Here is an 18,571-nt window from a genome sequence, read left to right as displayed (position 1 = left end):
TGTGGAATTGTTGTTAGCCTTATAAGCAGGTAAATGTAGGTGTAAGGAGACTGTGATGTGCTTACAAAGCATCAGATGTTCGCCAAAAGATTTGTTGAGTATCTGACTAACTGCCGGGTTCCTCCCTGGGTGTAACGGACATCGAGTTTACAGTGCGAAGGTGGATTAAAGGAGTTTCCTGTGTCTTGGAGTTAGACCAGAGGTTGAAAATGGGTGATCTGCTTGGCCTGAGTGAATCATGTCCATAGATTTGTTTGGTTTGACTTACATAATGTCTTGAAAGCTTTTTTAATGAGTTGTCAAAATTAACAGAATTTTATATAAAAACCCAAATTCCTGGCTTATTTTAAAAAGTGGAGACCTAGCAATCTTTCCAGAAGACAGTGATAAGTTGGAGCTGAGTAATACTCAGTTACTCCCACAATGCAGCCGGCGTGCCTTCACTATGTCCTGCTAATTTCTGACCCTGAGCTTGAGGTCAGTTGCATCTATTATTGAACTTGAGGTTTTGTTTTTTTTTTGTAAGTAAGGTTAAGAAGGAGGAAAAGTATTTGTGTTTCCATTTTTATATTCTGCCAAAGGTAGAAAGAAGAAAGGCAAATACAAGGGGATCACCTGATTCCAGAAGAGGGGACCCTAGGGGAGATTTGCAGAAGCAGGACTATCCATGTGGTAGCGCAATCGCCCAGTTCTCACCTGTCCAGTCTTACAGGCGTTGGCCTGGAGCCGTGCTCTAGATGAGCAGGAAGAGGGGTGAGTGCCTGCAGTGCCACACAGTGGTCCTGCGTGCTTGTGGGAGTGTTCGTGAGGACTGAGGCATGTGCGAGAGGAGGGCCCAGGATGGGAGACGCATGGAGCTCCAGCTTGCTTCCTCATACAGAGGATAATGTTTGAGAAAACAGAATATTCTTCAAATATTAGTGAGTTTTCTGGAAATGAAGTCATAGTAAAATCTCTACAAGTTTCATAAATAGCCTATTTCTCTTTGTTACTCAGCTGTAATAAAATGACATTTTAATGCAAATTACTCGAGTGTGGGCCTTTAGTTAGCAGTTATATGATGTAATTAATTAAAGTAATTAATCGGAAAAGTAGGCAGTCCCTTGGTCCTAGTCATTCTTTAGATCTCCTGGCTTCCTAAAAGCCTTTCCTGTCTTCCCAGGCCGGTTTCGGGGACTCTCGTTTATGCCAGAGTCCTGTGTCCTTTGTTGCACTCGTCACATTTGCAGAGGCTCCATTTCTTTCCTTTTTGCTGGATTGTGAATTTTGCGAGGCAAGAACTGTGACTTTCCCACTTGCACTGTGTTCCCAGTGCCTGGCACTGAGCAGGAAGCTGTTGGGGACTCCGTAGCATTCATACTTGGCGAGCGCTCGCTTCCTTGAAGGCCGGGTTGTGTTAGGCGCTGCCCCGTACACTTCATTGAATCTGTACAAAGCCCTCTGAGATAGCTGTGTTGTCACAGAGAGAATGGCACACAGAGATTTTTTTTTTTTTTTAAATTTTTATTTTTTAAATATATCTTTTTATTGATTTCAGAGAGAGGAAAGGAGAGGGAGAGAGAGAGACAGAAACATCAATGACGAGAGAGACATTGATCGAGCCCGCAACCTGGGCATGTGCCCTGACCGGGAATCGAACCCCGATCGCCTGGATCCTAGGTCGACGCTCAACCGCTGAGCCACGCCCGGCCGGGCTGGCACGCAGAGATTTTAAAAAATCAGAAAAAGTTGAGGTAAAGGTCAAATTTAGAAAAAATTAAGAGAAGTATGGTTGCAGGCTATTGGAGATGCCTGTCACATGCGGTGAGGAATGCAGAGACAGTGAAGGAGCCCGAGAAGACACACTGACATTCCCTTCTGCTCAGGGATGGGATATCAGTGGGCCCAAGGCCAGTTAGGGCTGCGAAACAAAGCAACACAGTGCATCTTTTCTTCTATGTTTCTCAACACATTTAACTTTAAAACATTAATTTAATTAACAGATCTTTGGAATTTTATTGACATGAAGGCATTTAGAAACTAAAACTAGCGTTTAGGTTAGCTGAAGGCAGTGGAAGTGATTTTAAGGCCAAGTGCATAATGTATGAGTTGGAGCAGAAGTGCGGCGAAGTCTAAAGATGGTCTCTCCTCCTGTTTCTGTTCCGAAGTTGCTCCTTTCCCCCGCATGGCCATACTGGGCTGCTGAGAAAGTGTCTGCTCGTGTGGACCGGATACATCTAATCAGTTCTGCAAGAGATTGTTTTTAAAAAGTTTAAGAGGCTTATAATATTTGACACATGTATATTTTTATAGTGAATAATTTATTGTTGCTTAGAACTGAAGTTTAAGGCTGCCTCATAAATTTTACAACCGCTTCAACTTGTCTTTTGAAAAACCTCTTTAATCTTAAAAGATTTTCCCCCTTAGTGTTTCTTTTTTGATCACTTTATAAAATCCTGCTTTACTTAGACCTTTTTGTATGTGAAGTATTTCTGATGGCATTTTAGATTATGCTGTTTGTGTCCAGCCTTTTATATTATTAAAGATGCAGAGCCCTTTTGAAGCCCCTTTGTTAGGGCTCCCTGTTCAACAGAGATGGCGCCTCTCCTTTACCTTTATTCTGCCCTAGGATGTGGCCCACAGCCCGGTTCGAAGAAGCTTGGAAGCATTAGGAGGTTATATTCCATCAGGCTCATTATCTGCTTTCTCTTTTCCACCGAATATACATTATACGCCTGTAAACTTAGCATTTCACATCAAACAGCTTCAGCACCCCGCGAGGTGTGGCCTGCTTTTATTCTTTGCTTTCTTTCCTTTCTCATAGTTCTTGGTTTTAGGTTTTGTTATTAGCCATGTTTTCTTCTAGAAAAACCACTTTCCAAACTGCATTGCTGTTTTATGAGATTTCTTATTGTATTTTTGTGTCAAAGATCTGCTTATTTTCTTCACAATGAGATATTTTAGTTATATTTGAGTTGGGAACATGGTTTTCCAAAATGTACAGTGTTCCTGTGCAGGTTGGTTCATCTCATTTAGGTCCTCAACCATGAGCTGTATCCACTATTTACTTCCTGGTCATCCTTCAGATGCCTGCACTGAGATCCGGTAAAGACCTTAATTGTCTTTGTAGCAGGCAGACTTTCAGGTGGCCCTGTGATGCTCCTCTGGTGTTCACAGTGTGAATGACCCTTCCCTCTGAGTGTGGGCAGGACCTGTGACTTGCTTCTAGTAGAATATGGCCATGGTGATGGGATGACACTCCCATGATCACATTATGTTATGGAAAACTGTCCTGCCAGCGGACTGTCTGTAGAGCCTGTGCCTGTTCCTTGCTGGCTGAAGGAGCGGGCTGCCGTGAATTCAATAGCCAGATACAAAACCATCTTACCTTTAGGGAGTGGGACTGGCCTGGGAGGAAAGTTACAAACTTTTTTTGTACGTGAGTTTATGTTATTTTTAATAATTGCACACTTATTTTTTGATTGTCACAGTCCATTTGCCTTCCAGAATTTCATCTTGTTTGGGCATACACATCATTAACATTAGTGACACACATTAATACATTTACTACATGTAACAAATAGATTTCAACATAAGAATAACATTTTTGCAATAAATAACTTAAATATTTATGTATTCTACATGAATTTCTAATTTGTTAAAACAGAAACCAAGTGGCACAAGTTGTACCATTGATGGAGCACCTATCATATGCTAGAGACTGTTCTAGAAATCTTTTGTAATCTGACTACATCTCTACACTCATGTGAGGCTGGTGTGATTGCTCTTTGTATTTATAGGTGAGGTCACAGCTTCAGCAAGGTCAAGCAGCTTTCCCAGGGATGGACCCAGGTCTTTGTGATTTCAGACTCCACGTTCTCTCTAGTAAACCATGTAGGGATGAGCACCTTATGCAGCAAATATGGACATTTCATGTCAGTCGTCTTTTCTCCACTTGAGCTACATCAGCATTCCTGTGCCTTTGTTCATGGTTATTTCTAGGTTAAGCTGAAATGAGGCAGTTTGCCTTTGTTCTGTTCTCACTTCTGACACTTGGCAACCATGTGTCCTCAGGCAAGTTACTTAGTTTCTCTAAACTCCAGCTTCATCTTTTGTAAAATGGAGCTAGCTAGCCTGTGACCCGGGACCTGGGAAAGTGTTAGCTGTTGTTGCCACTGCCCATCTTCACTGCTGTGGAAATTGTTGTTTTCCTAGTGCATACAGGGGCTCGCATGTTACATGGTTTGACCATCCTTTGACTTCTCTAATGATGCAATTCTCCCAAAGGGTATTATCTTAAAATCCATTGGTCATTAATTATGTTGCATTACTAATTGTTTTGTGTTCCTGAGAAAAAGAAATAATGACTATACAAGAAGGTTCCGCCGACCAGAAGTATGAATCCTGCACACTCTCAGCGTAAAGAGTGGTAAGAGTATTTGAAAAGAGACTTTAAAGGAATCTTAGGCAACTCAGCAAGTCCCCTTTTCCAGGATACATGGAATAGTGTGTGGATGGCTTTTTTTTTGCATTTTGCCACAGAAGGTGTTAGAAGCTTCCTAAGTAATATTAGACTTCAGTTCATGTCATCGGTTCGTGTGGTTTCCCAAAGACCAGAACCCGAGATAACAGGTTGTGTTTCTATTCAATGTTCTGAGGCTCCTTTTTAACGACTCGTAAGGATTTCTATGACTTTTAGTGCAGCATGATATAGTCTGGTAGCTCAGCTTATCCCACAGTGCAGTCAGGCTGTGGGATGGGAAAACATGAAACAGGGTGATTTAATATCACTGATTATCTTTACTTGCAACTTTGATGAAGGCTTATGAGTCAGGAGAGCGTGAAGGAGGAATAAAGGTGCATCAGCCTCGACCTTTAAACTGCTTTGTGGTGAAAGAGACACAGTAGTTCTGCTTATCATTGAGGACTTTACTGATGGAAAAGATGCATTAGTTTGGATTTCTTTAGGTGCTGTTTTATAAAGAGCTACCATCCAGATTACTTAGAAATTATAGGAGTGTGCTAACAGAATTATTATTTATTTTATGTTACTTTTACCATATTAGACTTAGGTTAACTTTATGTAAATGAAAGTTTTATATTTTAATTTGTGTCCTCTAAATAATGAATGTGCCTGTACCTATAAGAAAGGACCTGGGGAATAATTATCCTATTTTAAATGGTAATAGAGGACTATAATTTTTGCATCTTGCTTTAATGAGATCTTTCCATGGGTTATTTGATGCCAGATTTTAGTTTGAAATGAAGAACCTAATTATAGTCCTGCCCTATGGAAAATATGATTTGCTTTACAATGATCTTCTCTATGATGTGGTTTTCCAGGAATGCATTGTGGCAAAAAGCTGGGACTGTGTGTGTCCTTTAAAAATGTCCTCCGATAGAGCTAGTATTTCATTTCTTGTGCAGTTTAATAATGTGGCCAGCAGATGGTGCCCAAGTACAATAAAAAGGTACTTGTGATTATGTTGATTTATGTGAAAAACACGTTTTTCAGTTTAAAAAAATATTGATTTAAATTTTTAGTCTGGATACTCAAAAAACGATAATGGGATCTTTTTACCTTGTTAAACTCTATTTTTATTTGTAAATGACACTAACAGTATAAATAGCTCCTGCTTGTAAGTTGTTGGATGAATTGATGGGTGAGCCGATCGATACCTTTGCTTCCCAGGGATTCTTTGTGCTCATTGGAGTAAATAAATATTGTTAGGATAACACGTAGTAAAACATCTTTAAATATTATTCACAAAAAGTACATTGGTTTTATTTAAGAATAGCCCTGTTGTTTGGGTGAGGGTTTTCCACAGTGGCCCTGTCCAGTGGAACTTTCTGTGATGGTGGAGATGTTCCATGGCTGTGCCATCCAATACAGTCACCACCACTCACATACGACTCTGGAGCACGAAATGTGGCTGGTGTGGCTGAGGAACTTAACTTCATTTATTTATTTTTTATTTTATTAAATTTATTGGGGTGACATTGGTCATATAGGTTTCAAGTGTATAAGTCTATGATTCATCATCTGTATATTGCATTGTGTGCTCACCACCCAAAGTCAAGTTTCCTTCCATCACCATATATTTTACTCCCTTACCCTCTTCTACTTCCTTAAATTTTAATTAATTTGAATTTAAATAGCCATAGGTGATTAGTGGCTCCCTTACTGGGCTTGGAGTTCTAGACCTGGGTCTTCTGCTGGGTGGTGGCATAACCTGACCTACTAGGTGAAGAGCTGCTGGCTAGGTGGGGAGGTGGAGGAGAATAGGAACTAGGAGTTGGGTATCAGTGCATAGAAACGACCTCCGCCCGGGGGACCTGTACTCCCTGCTTATTTGCAGTTCATGGGTGTCTCCCTTTTTCGTGATGATCACCCATGATCAGCTTCTAGTTGCTTCTCTGTTGGTCAGTCTCACATTTCAGAGGAGCTGTTCCTAATAAATCTTTTCAAAAGAAAAAAAAAAAAAATCATTTATCTTATATTAATTTTAAAAATAATCATGTTCATCCTTTTTGGGTAGAACATTTTATGGAATTTGATATTTTTGACACAGTGGATACTTGTTAGACACCTTGAGCTCTGGAAATAAGGCTGCTACATAAATGGGGAATGAAAACTGTTTCTTAGAGTATCAATAAAACATAACTTTCACAAACTCCTAAAACCACTTGGCTACTCATTAATGTTCGACATTAAATGCTAATTAAATATAATTCTTTAGTATTTACCAAGGCAAGGTCAAGTGGTAACAAATTATAACTGAGATGGAATAGATTTGAAAATAATGGTCTTGCATTTCTTTTAGGCTTTCTTTTCTTTTCCCCAGTGAGTTAGATTTTTTAAAAACTTAGTCATTTTTTTCTTTTAAAAATACTTTTAATGAGGGGTTTTGTAATAGCATCTTTTTAGTTCACAAGCAAGTTTTTTTTTGTGAGATCATAATACAGAACAGTTTTGATTGTCCTCTTAATAAACAAAACAGGATGCGAGGTCACAAGTGTATTGTAAAACTTAATTTTAAGGGAGTTAAAATACTTTCTGAGTGTTATACTGTTAAACCAGAGATATATTAATAAATGGTTATTTAAATGTGTGACTTTTAAAGGTGTTTTTATTTTTAATTTTTATAATCAAATGTGTTATTTAAAGGAGGAAATGGGAAAATATGAAGTCATAAAGTGTTTACGAATCTCTGGTCATATTTTAGTTTCGTCAAGTTTCTCATTTAAAAAAAAATTTAGTTCTGTTCTTTTTATTTTTAATAAAGTTCCCTTTGAAAAATTAAATATGTTGTGGATCTTTGGAAGTCACTTTCACTTTCTTATTTTCAGTGTTGTTTGATACTTTCCTGCATTATTATTTGTTACTATTTATTTTTATTTTCATTATATTTGGCAATACTGTAAGAAGACTGTTCTGCCGGTGGCATAGAACAGTTTACCTGCTGCTCAGGTGAATGCAAAGTCATCAGTCTAAAGTTCACTCTCATTTTAATGTTCTGATCATTTCTAATGTATTACTCTTAAAATGTTTTACACCTGTGAAGGGCACACCTGTAAAATGTATGAAAATGCACAGGATAGTTTAAAAAACAATTATAAACATCCCTTTCCTTTTAACTGAGCTCAAGAAATAGCATATTACAGGAGTACAACCACTATGGAAAACTGGCGATTCCTTAAAAAATTAAGAATAGAGCTACCATATGACCCAGCTGTCCCTCTCCTGGGTATCTTCCCGAAAAACTGGAAAACAAGTATTCACAAAGATATATGCACCCTATGATCACTGCAGCATTATTCACAGTGGCCGAGACGTGGAGACAACCAAAGTACCCTGCGATAGAGGACTGGATAGAGAAGGTGTGGGACATGCACACAGTGGGATACTACTCAGCCATAAGAAAAGACGAAATACTGCCATTCATAACAACATGGATGGACCTTGAGATATTATGCCAAGTGAAATAAGTCAGTCAGAAAAGCTAAGGACCATATGATTTCAGTCATATGTGGGAAATAAAACTGAAACTCGTGGACACAGCAGTGTGGTGGCTGCCAGAAGGAAGGGTGCTGGGGGGTGGGGGGTGAAGGGGGTCTAATATATGGTGATGGAAGATGATTTGGCTTTGGGTGGTGGGCACACAGTGCAATATACAGATCCTGTAACATAGAAACCCACACCTGAAACCTATATGATCCTATTAATATCATCCCAATAAATTTAATAAACAAAGCAATACTCCAGGCAATCTTCCGTGTCCTTTCCCTATTGCCTCCACTTCCCTTCTGAGAGGACTACTGTCCCATATTTTGCGTTCATAATTTTTTAAAACTATGTAAGTGGAATCATACAGTATATATTTTTTTGATGCTTGTTTCTCTCATATATTTCAGATTCTTCCAAGTTAACAAATGTAGCTGTAGTTCATTCTTTGTTTTGTGGTAAACTTTTAAGATCAATTTCTAATGTGTACATCAAGACACACAAATCTTAAGTGTAAAGCTTGAAAATGTAGGGGAAATGCTTTATGACAACGCGTTTGGCAATGATTTATTGGATATGACAACAAAAGAAAAAATAGATAAACTGGACTACATAAAACTTTTATTCATCAAAGGACACAATTAGCAGAGTGAAAAGGCAACCCATGGAATGGGAGAAATATTTGCAAATCACATATCTGAAAAAGGGTTGATATCTAGAATATATAAAGAATCCTACAACTCAATGACAAAACAAACAACCCAACTGAAAAATGGACAAAGGACTTGAATAGACATTTCTCCAAGGAAGATATACAAGTGACCAATAGATACATGAAAAGATGCCAAATAAACATCACTAATCATTGTGGAAATTCAAATCAAAACAATGAGATAACACCTATTAGCGTGGCAACTATTAAAAAAACAAGCAGAAAATAAGTGTTGGCAAAGATGTGGAGAAATTGGAACCCTTGTGCAGTGTTGGCTGGAATGTAAAATAGTATAGCTGCTGTGGAAAATAGTATGGCAGTTCCTCAAAAAAATTAAAAATAGAATTATCATATGATCCAACAATCCCACTTCTGGGTATGTATCCAAAAGAATTGAGAACAGAGACTGGCACAGATATGTGTACACCCATGTTCATAACATATTCACAGTAGCCAAAAGACAGAATCACCCCAAATGCCCATCAGTGAATGAATGGATAAACAAAATACATGCAGTGGAATATTATTGAGCCCTAAAAAGGAAGGAAATACTGACACACATTAAAACATGGATGAACCTTGAATATATTATGCTAAGGGAAATAAGCCAGTCACAAAAAGACAAACACTGTATTACTGCACTTTTATGAGGTACCTAGAGTAGTACAATTCATAGAAAGTAGGACGGTGGTTGCCAGGGGCTGGGGGCAGAGGGGAGTGAGGAATTGTTAAAAGGGTACAGAGTTTCAGTTTGGGAAGATGGAAAGGTCCGGAGATGGATGGTGGTGATGGTTCCACAACAATGCGAATGTGCTTATAGCCACTGAACTGTATATTAAAAATGGTTAAGGTGGCACATTTTATGTTAGGCGTATTTTGCCACAACTAAAAATAAGAGAAAGAAAACACAAATTAGCGATATCAGGAATGAATGCGAGAGGAGGCTCCACTCAGATAACCTACCATATGACCCACGATTCTATTCCTAGGTGTTTAGCCAAGAGAAATGAAAATCATGCCTACATACGTGTCTGAACCCGAAAGTTCATAGACGCTTTATCTGTAACAGCCCCAGTGTGGAGGCCGTCTAAACGTCCATCGACACACTAATCAAAAGGCAAATTATGGCTCGTTCACGCAATGGAGTACCACAGCAAGAAAATGAAATAAATTTGATATGTGCAACAACATGGCCGAATCTCAAAAACGTTTTCCTCAGTTAGACAAGCCAGACAAACATATATACTCTTTGATTCCATAAATGTGAGATTCTAAGCAGATCACCTTGCCTGGGATTGCAGAAGGGAGTAGATTGACTCCAGAGGCGCTCAAGAGAACTCTGGGGGTGATAGAAAGAAACTATCTCTTTATCGTGATGGTTATACCGGTATATACATTTGTCAAAACTCATCCAACTCTACGTTTTAAATGGGTAAGATTTTATTGTAAATAAATTATATCTCAATAAACTTAATAAAAATCATATCCAGGTGTAGCCGAGGCATTTTTGGTGTGGCTTCTTCCAATCTAAACACCGGTGAACTAAAGGGGTAAGTTGTGCTCCCCCTCCCCAGCCCCCCCAATCCACCCACATAGCCAGCACTGTGGTGAGAGAGGGACTGGAGAACTTCCATTAAAAAAACTGAACATGGGAGATACACAGAATGACACCTCTACAGCATTCTCACGTCTGCCAGGCATCCAGCCTGCTGCCTGTTTCGTGGTTGGGCCTTAGTGCTGCTTCCTGGGTTGGGGGTTCCTTCAAACACCCCTTTTCCTTTGGAATTTTCTGCTCCTGTCCCATGAAGCCAGTCTGATTCCTTGTTTCTGGTGCTATGTTTGTATTCTTTGCCTTTCTGTGGCATATAGCTTCCTATAAGCCATTGCTTTCAGAAATGATGGCCCATGCTGGTTTCCAGCCGCCCCTCAGAGCAAGGAACTCCTCCCCTGCCTCTGGTTCCTTGGTGAATTTGACTGGCTTCCTCCACTTTGAGGAACTTGGATGGCCTCCTACTTCTCTCCGGAGTCACGCTTCCTGCTCTCTCTAGTTGAGTCTTGAACCAGAGCCTGGCAGACCTTCAGTTTCCATGGCATTGCATTTTTGTTCCAGCTCAAAGTGGTGTCATAAGTTATTCTTTTAGGCTCTTATCTGATGCAGTCTCAACTGCCAGTGTCACTACTGTGTCTCTAGTTCTTACTCCCCAAGTTTCTGTTGTACTTGCTCCTTCTGGAATTCATATCGTTTCGATGTTGGAAATTTAGAATCTTCTTTATCTCTCGTTTTTCATTTATTATACTCATTCCGTTATTTTTCCTTTGTGTTCTTAGGCTAGTCCTTGGACTAGTTTTCTAATTCACTGATTTGATTTTATGCTATATGTGGTCGGCTCTTCTCTCCTCCATTATGGTTTTAACATTTGGTGATCATGTTTTTCATTTGTAAGCACATTTTCAGGATCACAGATTGTTCATTTCCTTTCTTACATCTGAAATGTTCACTTGAATCACTAGAAGAGCACAGATTAAAAATACATTTTAGAAGTTTCTCCCTTTTAGAAACTGTATTAAGCTGCTTTTGCAGGAGGACGTGTGATTAGTCTTTAGGCTTTTAAATCTTATCTGTGTCATCACTTATCTCTTCATCTGACCATAGGGACAGGTCTGTGTTTCTCTAGTATTTGGAATCAACAGACATGCTGAGAGGATGTTGCCAGATTACTGTTGAAATATTTTAGCATTAGGAAAAAGTGAACAGGAAAGTATATATTTCCTATAGTTTCGTTCCTTAAGGGGTAAGAAGGCATTTGCTCGTCAGGGCATCTTATGGGCTGAAGCTTTTCTTGCTGTGTGTGTTCAGGCATCCCGAGATGAATGGAGCCAGTCCCTCTTTTCCAGTTGGCACAAGTACCATAATCATGAGCTCGCTGTAATCGCATCCCCTGTACTAATGGTAGGCTGTCCTTATGAGCCCCACGGCTTGCTGGACTGTGTGGCAGGCGGCACCCGTTACCCTTCATAAGAAGGCTTATAGGGTTGAGCTTTGCCTTCTACCCCCATCTCACAGTTCACCTTGACCACCTGCCCCACCACTGTGATTCTGAGCTGTCTATTAACAGAAACCTATTAGAGTTTCTGTTAATTGTGTTATCAGCTGGAGATAGTCTCAGTGGCGAGAAATGAAATCTCTGCCTAATGTCCTAAGTTTCTTGTGCCACCCAGATTTTAGCAATGATACTGACCTCCCTCTTTCATTGGTTCAACTGCCTTCACCTGAAGCTGGCTCCTGTGAAGCCTCTGCTTCACCTGGCTTGCACTGGAGGGTGTTCCAGGGGGAATGTAATGAGTTTAGTTCTGGGACGTGTCAATTGGAGGTAGGGCTATTGAAGTTGTATTTGTAATGGGGCTGGAGATGTAGATTTGGTAATCAGAGCTTCTTATTTGAAAAGCTAATAGTATATTGAATTGTCCAGGAAAAACATGTAAAAAGGAAATAGATAAGATTAGACACAGAACCCTGGGATTGTAACATGTATGGGACGGGCAGAGAAAGAAAAGCTACTGAATGTTACCGTGATAGAAGTTTCTCAAGGAGAGACCCAGGAAAGAATGGTCCTATGGAGCCAATGAGTGTGGCATCTTTAAACACTCCCTGGTGTTTTGGTGAGATCAACTGGGGAGGGTAAGGTCAGATTATGGCTCATTTACTTGAGCAGCTGGGAGTTGGTTGATGACTTTACATACAGCATGTTCAGGATGAGTGGAAGTCAGGTTGTAGTTGATTGAAGAGTATATAGCGGTAAGGGCATGGGCCCAATAACTTATTTTGAAAATGTACTGTGAAGGGAAAGAGGTAGATTGGTATAGAGGCCAGCTGCAAGTGAGTTAAAAGGGTGTGTGGTTTTATGTATGCACCCTGTGTAATAAACCAATAAATGTTTCAGTCCTGTTTTTTATTAATATTTTCTATGAGAAGAATCACTTTTAATATTTAAGCATTTTAAAAATTTTAACTATCGCTCTTTTTATGACTGTTTAATCTATTCCTAAAAGAGAACAGGCCATGCTTAGTATGATCCATCAGGTTGCCTCTTCCCACATACTGAACTTTAAATGCTTCTGTCAGCTCTAGGATGTTGGCTGGTGAGATTACTCTCAAAGTATGACTTTATCTTCCTTTCTCACTTTTTAAAAACTATGTGGCTATGTGGGATATTGAGTAGGGGTATAAAAAATCAGTAGCTTTTCCAGACATTCTAAATTATTTCGTAACTAGTCTAAGGAACGTTATTCTATTAGAGTTACTACCAAAAAACACCTTCATTGTAATCTGGTCTTTTTGAATTACCATTTTATCTTTTGGGAATACTTAGCACAGCTCACTGTTTGTGAAGGAAACCCTGATACGGCTTGTGGTTGAAAGTTAGTGTCTTTAATTCATCATATAATGGTTAGTTTCCATCTCATGGATATTGCAGCCGCTGTTCAGAGAATAGATATTTGTAATCGTAGAACTTTCATTGACGGAATGTGAATAAAAGTGTATGAGAGACTCCAGGCCAGGGTGGAGTATTGAGAATGGTATTTTTATGTTGTGTTTTAAATTGGAGAGAAGTATTTTTGTTCAAGTTATTTGGAAACGTAAACTGCTTTCTTATGATGTACTTACCACATTTTACATGAATTAACATGGTGCATTTTTAAATTGAAGACTTTGATTTTTCTGTGGCTTCTGACAAGATTTCAAATTAATTCAGACTTTCAGCTGCATGGAAGCTTTGTTGTTTTATGTATTTTAAGGCTTCATCTTGATGTGGAACATGACTCCAACAAAACATACTAACCTTTTAAAACAATTATTTCCTCTGAGAATATATGCTTCATGTTTTTTTCTTCCTATACTTAGGATATGGGGAAAGGAGGAGAAAAATATAAATAGATGTAGTTTATTGTAGTCTCACTTAAAAATAGCATTTGTTTGTAAGCAAGTATGTGGCATTTAGGCGACATTTTATTTATAGTTTAACCTAAATGAAATAAAATATGAGAAATACAAGTTATTATTTAGATTGTTTGCTACTAAAACATCTTTGCTAATATGAATAGTCATCTCATCCCCCCCCCCCAAAAATTGGTAATCCTGCATTTAACAGCCCCCGTGTCCTCCGAGTACCCCAAATTCTGATTGTAACTGTTTTGGTCTGTTAAGGGAACAGTCCACTGCGAAGCTCCAAACGAGATCACATCCTGTGAGTCCATCCGACAGAGACGATGGACAAAATATCACCTCGAAGAGTTGTGTAAGCTCGGATTCTACTTTAGTTTGTTTGTTGCTCGAAAATAACCACAAATTTTTAGTTTCATATCGAAAATAACCACAAATTTTTAGTTTCATATTGTCAAAGTTCCAGCGATTACTTAGAAACTGAGTCAAGTCTGACAGCTTTGGTGACCATCCTGATGTCAGAAACGGTGCCTTTGGAATACCTCACACTGTCCATCCTGCCGTCTCCGCGATTCCGAGCCACTGTGCTCATCAGTCTATCACTTTTCTTGTCCATCCAAGAATAACTTCGGAAAGCTTTGCTTTTTAGTTATTTTTTTACTTTTCTCTTTTATCCAGTGTATGTATGAAAATAATAAGACACCCAGTTGTCATAAACTTAAGAAGTTGGGATTAATTTGTAGTGGAATGGGAGGCTGTGCCTTTCTGTGACTTGAACCCTTTGCGTTTGGAACTATGAATACCTCTCTTGCACCTAATTGCTTACGCAGGTTTGGTTTGAACAAGGCGCCGATGAGCATTGCAGGCAGCTGTGTGAAGGGAGGGACTTTGCCTGCCTTCTGGGGTCTTGCTTATGAAACCCTGGCTTGTCTTGGGCTGCAAGACTTTTAGTTCCAAGAAGATCATGAACGATGCATGACTGTTTTAGCACATACTGCTCCAAACAGAACTTCTTGCATTTTCTCCAGTGATAGTTTGGAGCTTCTAAAATATTTTAATGTAAAGGGGAATACTAAATATTTGTGGGTTTATTAGCAATCATTATGTTTAGTTAAAATAAAGCAGGTACATTTTCTTAAGACGTTCTTATTCACAAAAATAAAAATAAAAAGGGGACCAACAGTAGAAGCAATAATGAATTTTAGTATAATATATAATAAGCAACATTTTGTTCAATAGAAATTTGGAGACTCAGTAAAATACGAACATTTTAGTATATTTTTCATTACCTCAGATGGTTTAAATGACCATAGGTAAATAGATCTATTTTTAGTAATGAGGTTTTCTAAAAGCATGAAAATGCTGTACTAACAAATTTAATTTCAAAATAAATTTTTTTTGGCTGTGCTGTAGAATATTATTATTTTGTACAGATTTATCTTTCTACGTTTTTAGTGCTTTCAGGTCATCGTTCATTTTTGGCACAGATCTTAGGCTGTCCTTAGTTAATTATAATTTCAATCTGGTTTGATAAATGTGTAATTTAATAAATTATATGGGAAGTGAAAAACATGGAATTTTACTTTATTTAAAAAAGTAAAGAATCACCGTAATTGTGTTTTTGTGATGTGAATTCAAAGCTTATTTCTCTGTAGATTCAGGGTATGAATGAGAATTAATTTAAGAACAAAGAGCTTCTTGGACATCAGCACAAACTTTCCTGTTAACTCATTTTTGCGAGAGTAAATAATTCATCTTTTCAGGAGTCCCCCCCACCAAAGCTACTGTGGTGCACCACAGTTAAAACTTTCTGTGAAGGAACTTAAAGAGAAGAGTCTGGATTAATGTTTGAAATATCCTTTGATGTTTTTTTTTGAAATCTAGTTACTGTGTGAATATATTGTGAAGGCATCTCATAGCCCCAAGCAGCTGTAATAAACAATCATTACTTAGAACTGAGAACTCGCTCAGTTGTAACATAACCCTTTCCTCTGAGGGCAATGCAGCATCACAGAAAGCTCACCAGTTCCCACTGCTCAGAGTGACCTATTTTTGTCCATCTCCCCCCCTCCCTCCCCCCCCTCCCTTTTTTTTACCTCCTTTGTTTTTATTTCCCCCTCTTCCCTTCTTTCCTTCATTGTTTCTTCCTTTCTCTTTTGTATTTCAGGAAGTTCATTTGAAAAAACCTGCCATTTCTTTGGATGACAGCGACATCGAAGCTCGCCTTAATAGTTGGAATCTTGGGGTAAAACAAGTATTTGTTTTATGTATGTGTATTGCTGTGGCAAAATTGTGCTGCACTTGAAAACATCTGAACTCATTTAATTCTGTTCAGTGACTAGTATTGGATGTTAGAACTTAGTACTGTGTTAGCCCCGAGAAGGGCTGTGAGTACAGGAAAGAGAAATAACGTTCTAAACAAGCACAACATAGTCCCTGCCCTTGACACGCTTTCTTGTTGGGGAAATAAGAGATACACACATAAATAGAAAATAACCATGTAAGATAGTGTATGATAAACTACCAAACGAGTTAGATAGAACGTAGGCTGCAGTGCTGAGGTGGAGGGGAAGGAGGGAGGAGCTGGAGAAGCAAGGACATTTGGGTCGAAAGAGGTCCCATGGCTGGGCCATGAGTCCTGGGGTCGGTGGAGAGGGCAGAGCAGGATTCAAGGCAGGAGTAGGCGTGAGGAACAGGGCCTTGTAGTGGCCTCTCAAGACCGGACCGTAGGGGTCTGTGGGGGACGCAGGGGCGACGTTAGGAGCTGGGTTACATGAGAGCCCTGAGTGCTAAATTGAGAAGTTTAGCCTTTAAATTTTAGGCAGTAGTGAGCCCAGGAGGTTTATTTTTTCCCCTCCACAGTCCACTTCACATACATAGTGTTTAAATGCTTTGAGAAAATGGAAAGGGGTTTAAAACAATTTTTATCACGCTTTGTTACTATAAAAAGTTTGTAATTTGAACATTTGAAAAATACAGAAAATGAGAGGAATAAACTATTTTAAAACAGTAACACTGAGAGATGTAACATTTTGTTTCATGTGTATTTCCTTTTTTCCTGTGTGTATTTATAAAATTAAAATTTAAACAAAATTGGGGTTATATTTAAATACTGTTTTATTATCCCCTATTTTAAATTCGGTTTAAGTTTATAACAGTTCTGTAAACACGAATCTTAATGGTTGCACCAGTTCTTCCTTTGGATGGATATTCTATAACTTATACAAGCAGTCTGTTAGTTTTGGGCACTCAGGTCGCTCCCTGTTTGTTGCTAATGTAAGTAATTACTGCACTGAAATGCCTTAGAAGATTCATTTCAGACGTATTTGGTTGCTTCCTTAGGTCCAGAAGGTATCTGCCAATTTCTTTTCCAAATACCTGTGATTGGGATTGTCTGTTTCTCACTTCCTCATGACATTAGGGATTATTATTTTTAAAAACCTAAAGCCTTCCTGCCGCTGATGGACTTTAAGGAAAGCGCCCCTTGAGGAAAATCAGCTTGGTGGCATTTTGAAGGTTGTAGTGGATGTGAGTAGAAAGAGGGAAAGGGGACGGGTCATCCCGTAGGTGTTTGCAGCGGGCTGTGCATGAGCGTGGCTTCTGTGAAGGTGGCAGGAGAGTCAACAGTGCTTAGTGACTGACTAGGCCGAACAGAAGGGCTCCCGAGGGTTTGGTGGCAGGAAATAGGAATGAATGTTGGCTCTCCATCAGTGACTTGATTGTGGGGGAATCCACTGTAGGGGTTTATGAGTTTGTTTCAGGCTGGTGGGGTTTGAAGAGATGGCACGATTAATTGGGCGTTCAAAGTATGGAGCTTCAGGAGACTCCGGGGCCGGAGTCTTATGTCATAGGCGCTGTACAGAGGGGCAGGTGCGCCCGGCCCTGGAATAGCTCTGCTCCTCGGAGAGGGGACCGGGTGGGGAGCAAAGCGAGGACACCTGGCTCGGGCAGGGCTGTGATCAGAGGGCAGGGGAATGGGCAGGAATTTAGCAGTGCGAGTCTCTTAGTGACAGAGGAGAGAGGAACAGCTGACCACCAGAGGGGACCAGGACGTCAGAAGAAAGACGTTTTCACGTTCGAAAGTGTGGGTAAGTTGTCTGAGTTCGCAGCTTGGGAGACGAGCACAGGCGATGCCTCTGGAAGACATTCCTTTGGCCAGAAAGCAATGTCAGAGTGGGAAACGGAATTCTGGGCTGTCCTTTTAAACTTGCCTCTGCCCTTAGCTGGTTGAAACTTCTCATAGACATTTCTTAAGAGCACAGAATGCTTTTCACGATTATTTAACGGTTCAGAGGATTAAATTTTTCATTTGTGTAATAAAATAAAAATAAAGCATCTAAAATATTTTGAGGTAATGCCTTAAAACTGGGGCTGCCTGGGGTCTGGTTTCACATTTGTATTGTTCAGAGGATGCACTAACAGTGTAAAGTATGAAAGCCTCGCATTTTTATATATTTATAACATATGTATTAATCAGACTGAACTGTATCTCTTGATCACAGTAGAATAATTTAAGTATCCAGTGTATTAAAGGCTAGATTTTTGCTTTGATTTTAGTTTGTATGAGAATGTGCCACAGACGGTTTTCCTTCCTCTTTCTGAGCGATCAGTTAATAGCTAGTTAATTTTTGTGCTCTATATGAAGGGTACACTTTAGATATTGTTAACGTGGCTGCCAGTGCCTTCATGCTGATGCATTAGATGGTCCAGAATTTGAATTTTCTAGTTTATGTAAAAAATACATTATTTCCCCAATATATTCTTTCTTTTCCAGGGGTGTGTGAATATTTTTCTAGGAACACCTTTTTAAAGTAGGGATTTACTTACTAAAACTAGCAATTAAATTTTCCTCATGTATTTTTTTTTCTTACTCTTTAACCTTTTAACTTATACTTTTTGGAAAGCTTCCTTTCATTGTGTGTGTGTGTGTGTG

The 18,571-nt window shown here is 39.2% G+C and overlaps 1 protein-coding gene across 1 annotated transcript in view; it reads left to right on the top strand.

Moving 5' to 3' along the window:
* CEP112 (centrosomal protein 112) overlaps positions 1 to 18,571 on the top strand; it is a 217,300-nt gene that overhangs the window by 8,328 nt on the left and 190,401 nt on the right. Inside the window, exons 5-6 of the mRNA XM_081162815.1 lie at positions 13,903 to 13,993; positions 15,806 to 15,883. Of these exons, the coding sequence (XP_081018941.1) occupies positions 13,903 to 13,993; positions 15,806 to 15,883 (169 nt within the window). The remainder of the gene's footprint in view (positions 1 to 13,902; positions 13,994 to 15,805; positions 15,884 to 18,571) is intronic.

Source organism: Miniopterus schreibersii (genome assembly GCF_964146895.1).
Source record: "Miniopterus schreibersii genome assembly, chromosome: 16".
NCBI classification, from domain to species: domain Eukaryota; kingdom Metazoa; phylum Chordata; class Mammalia; order Chiroptera; family Miniopteridae; genus Miniopterus; species Miniopterus schreibersii.
This window is presented reverse-complemented; position numbering and strand designations above follow the sequence as displayed.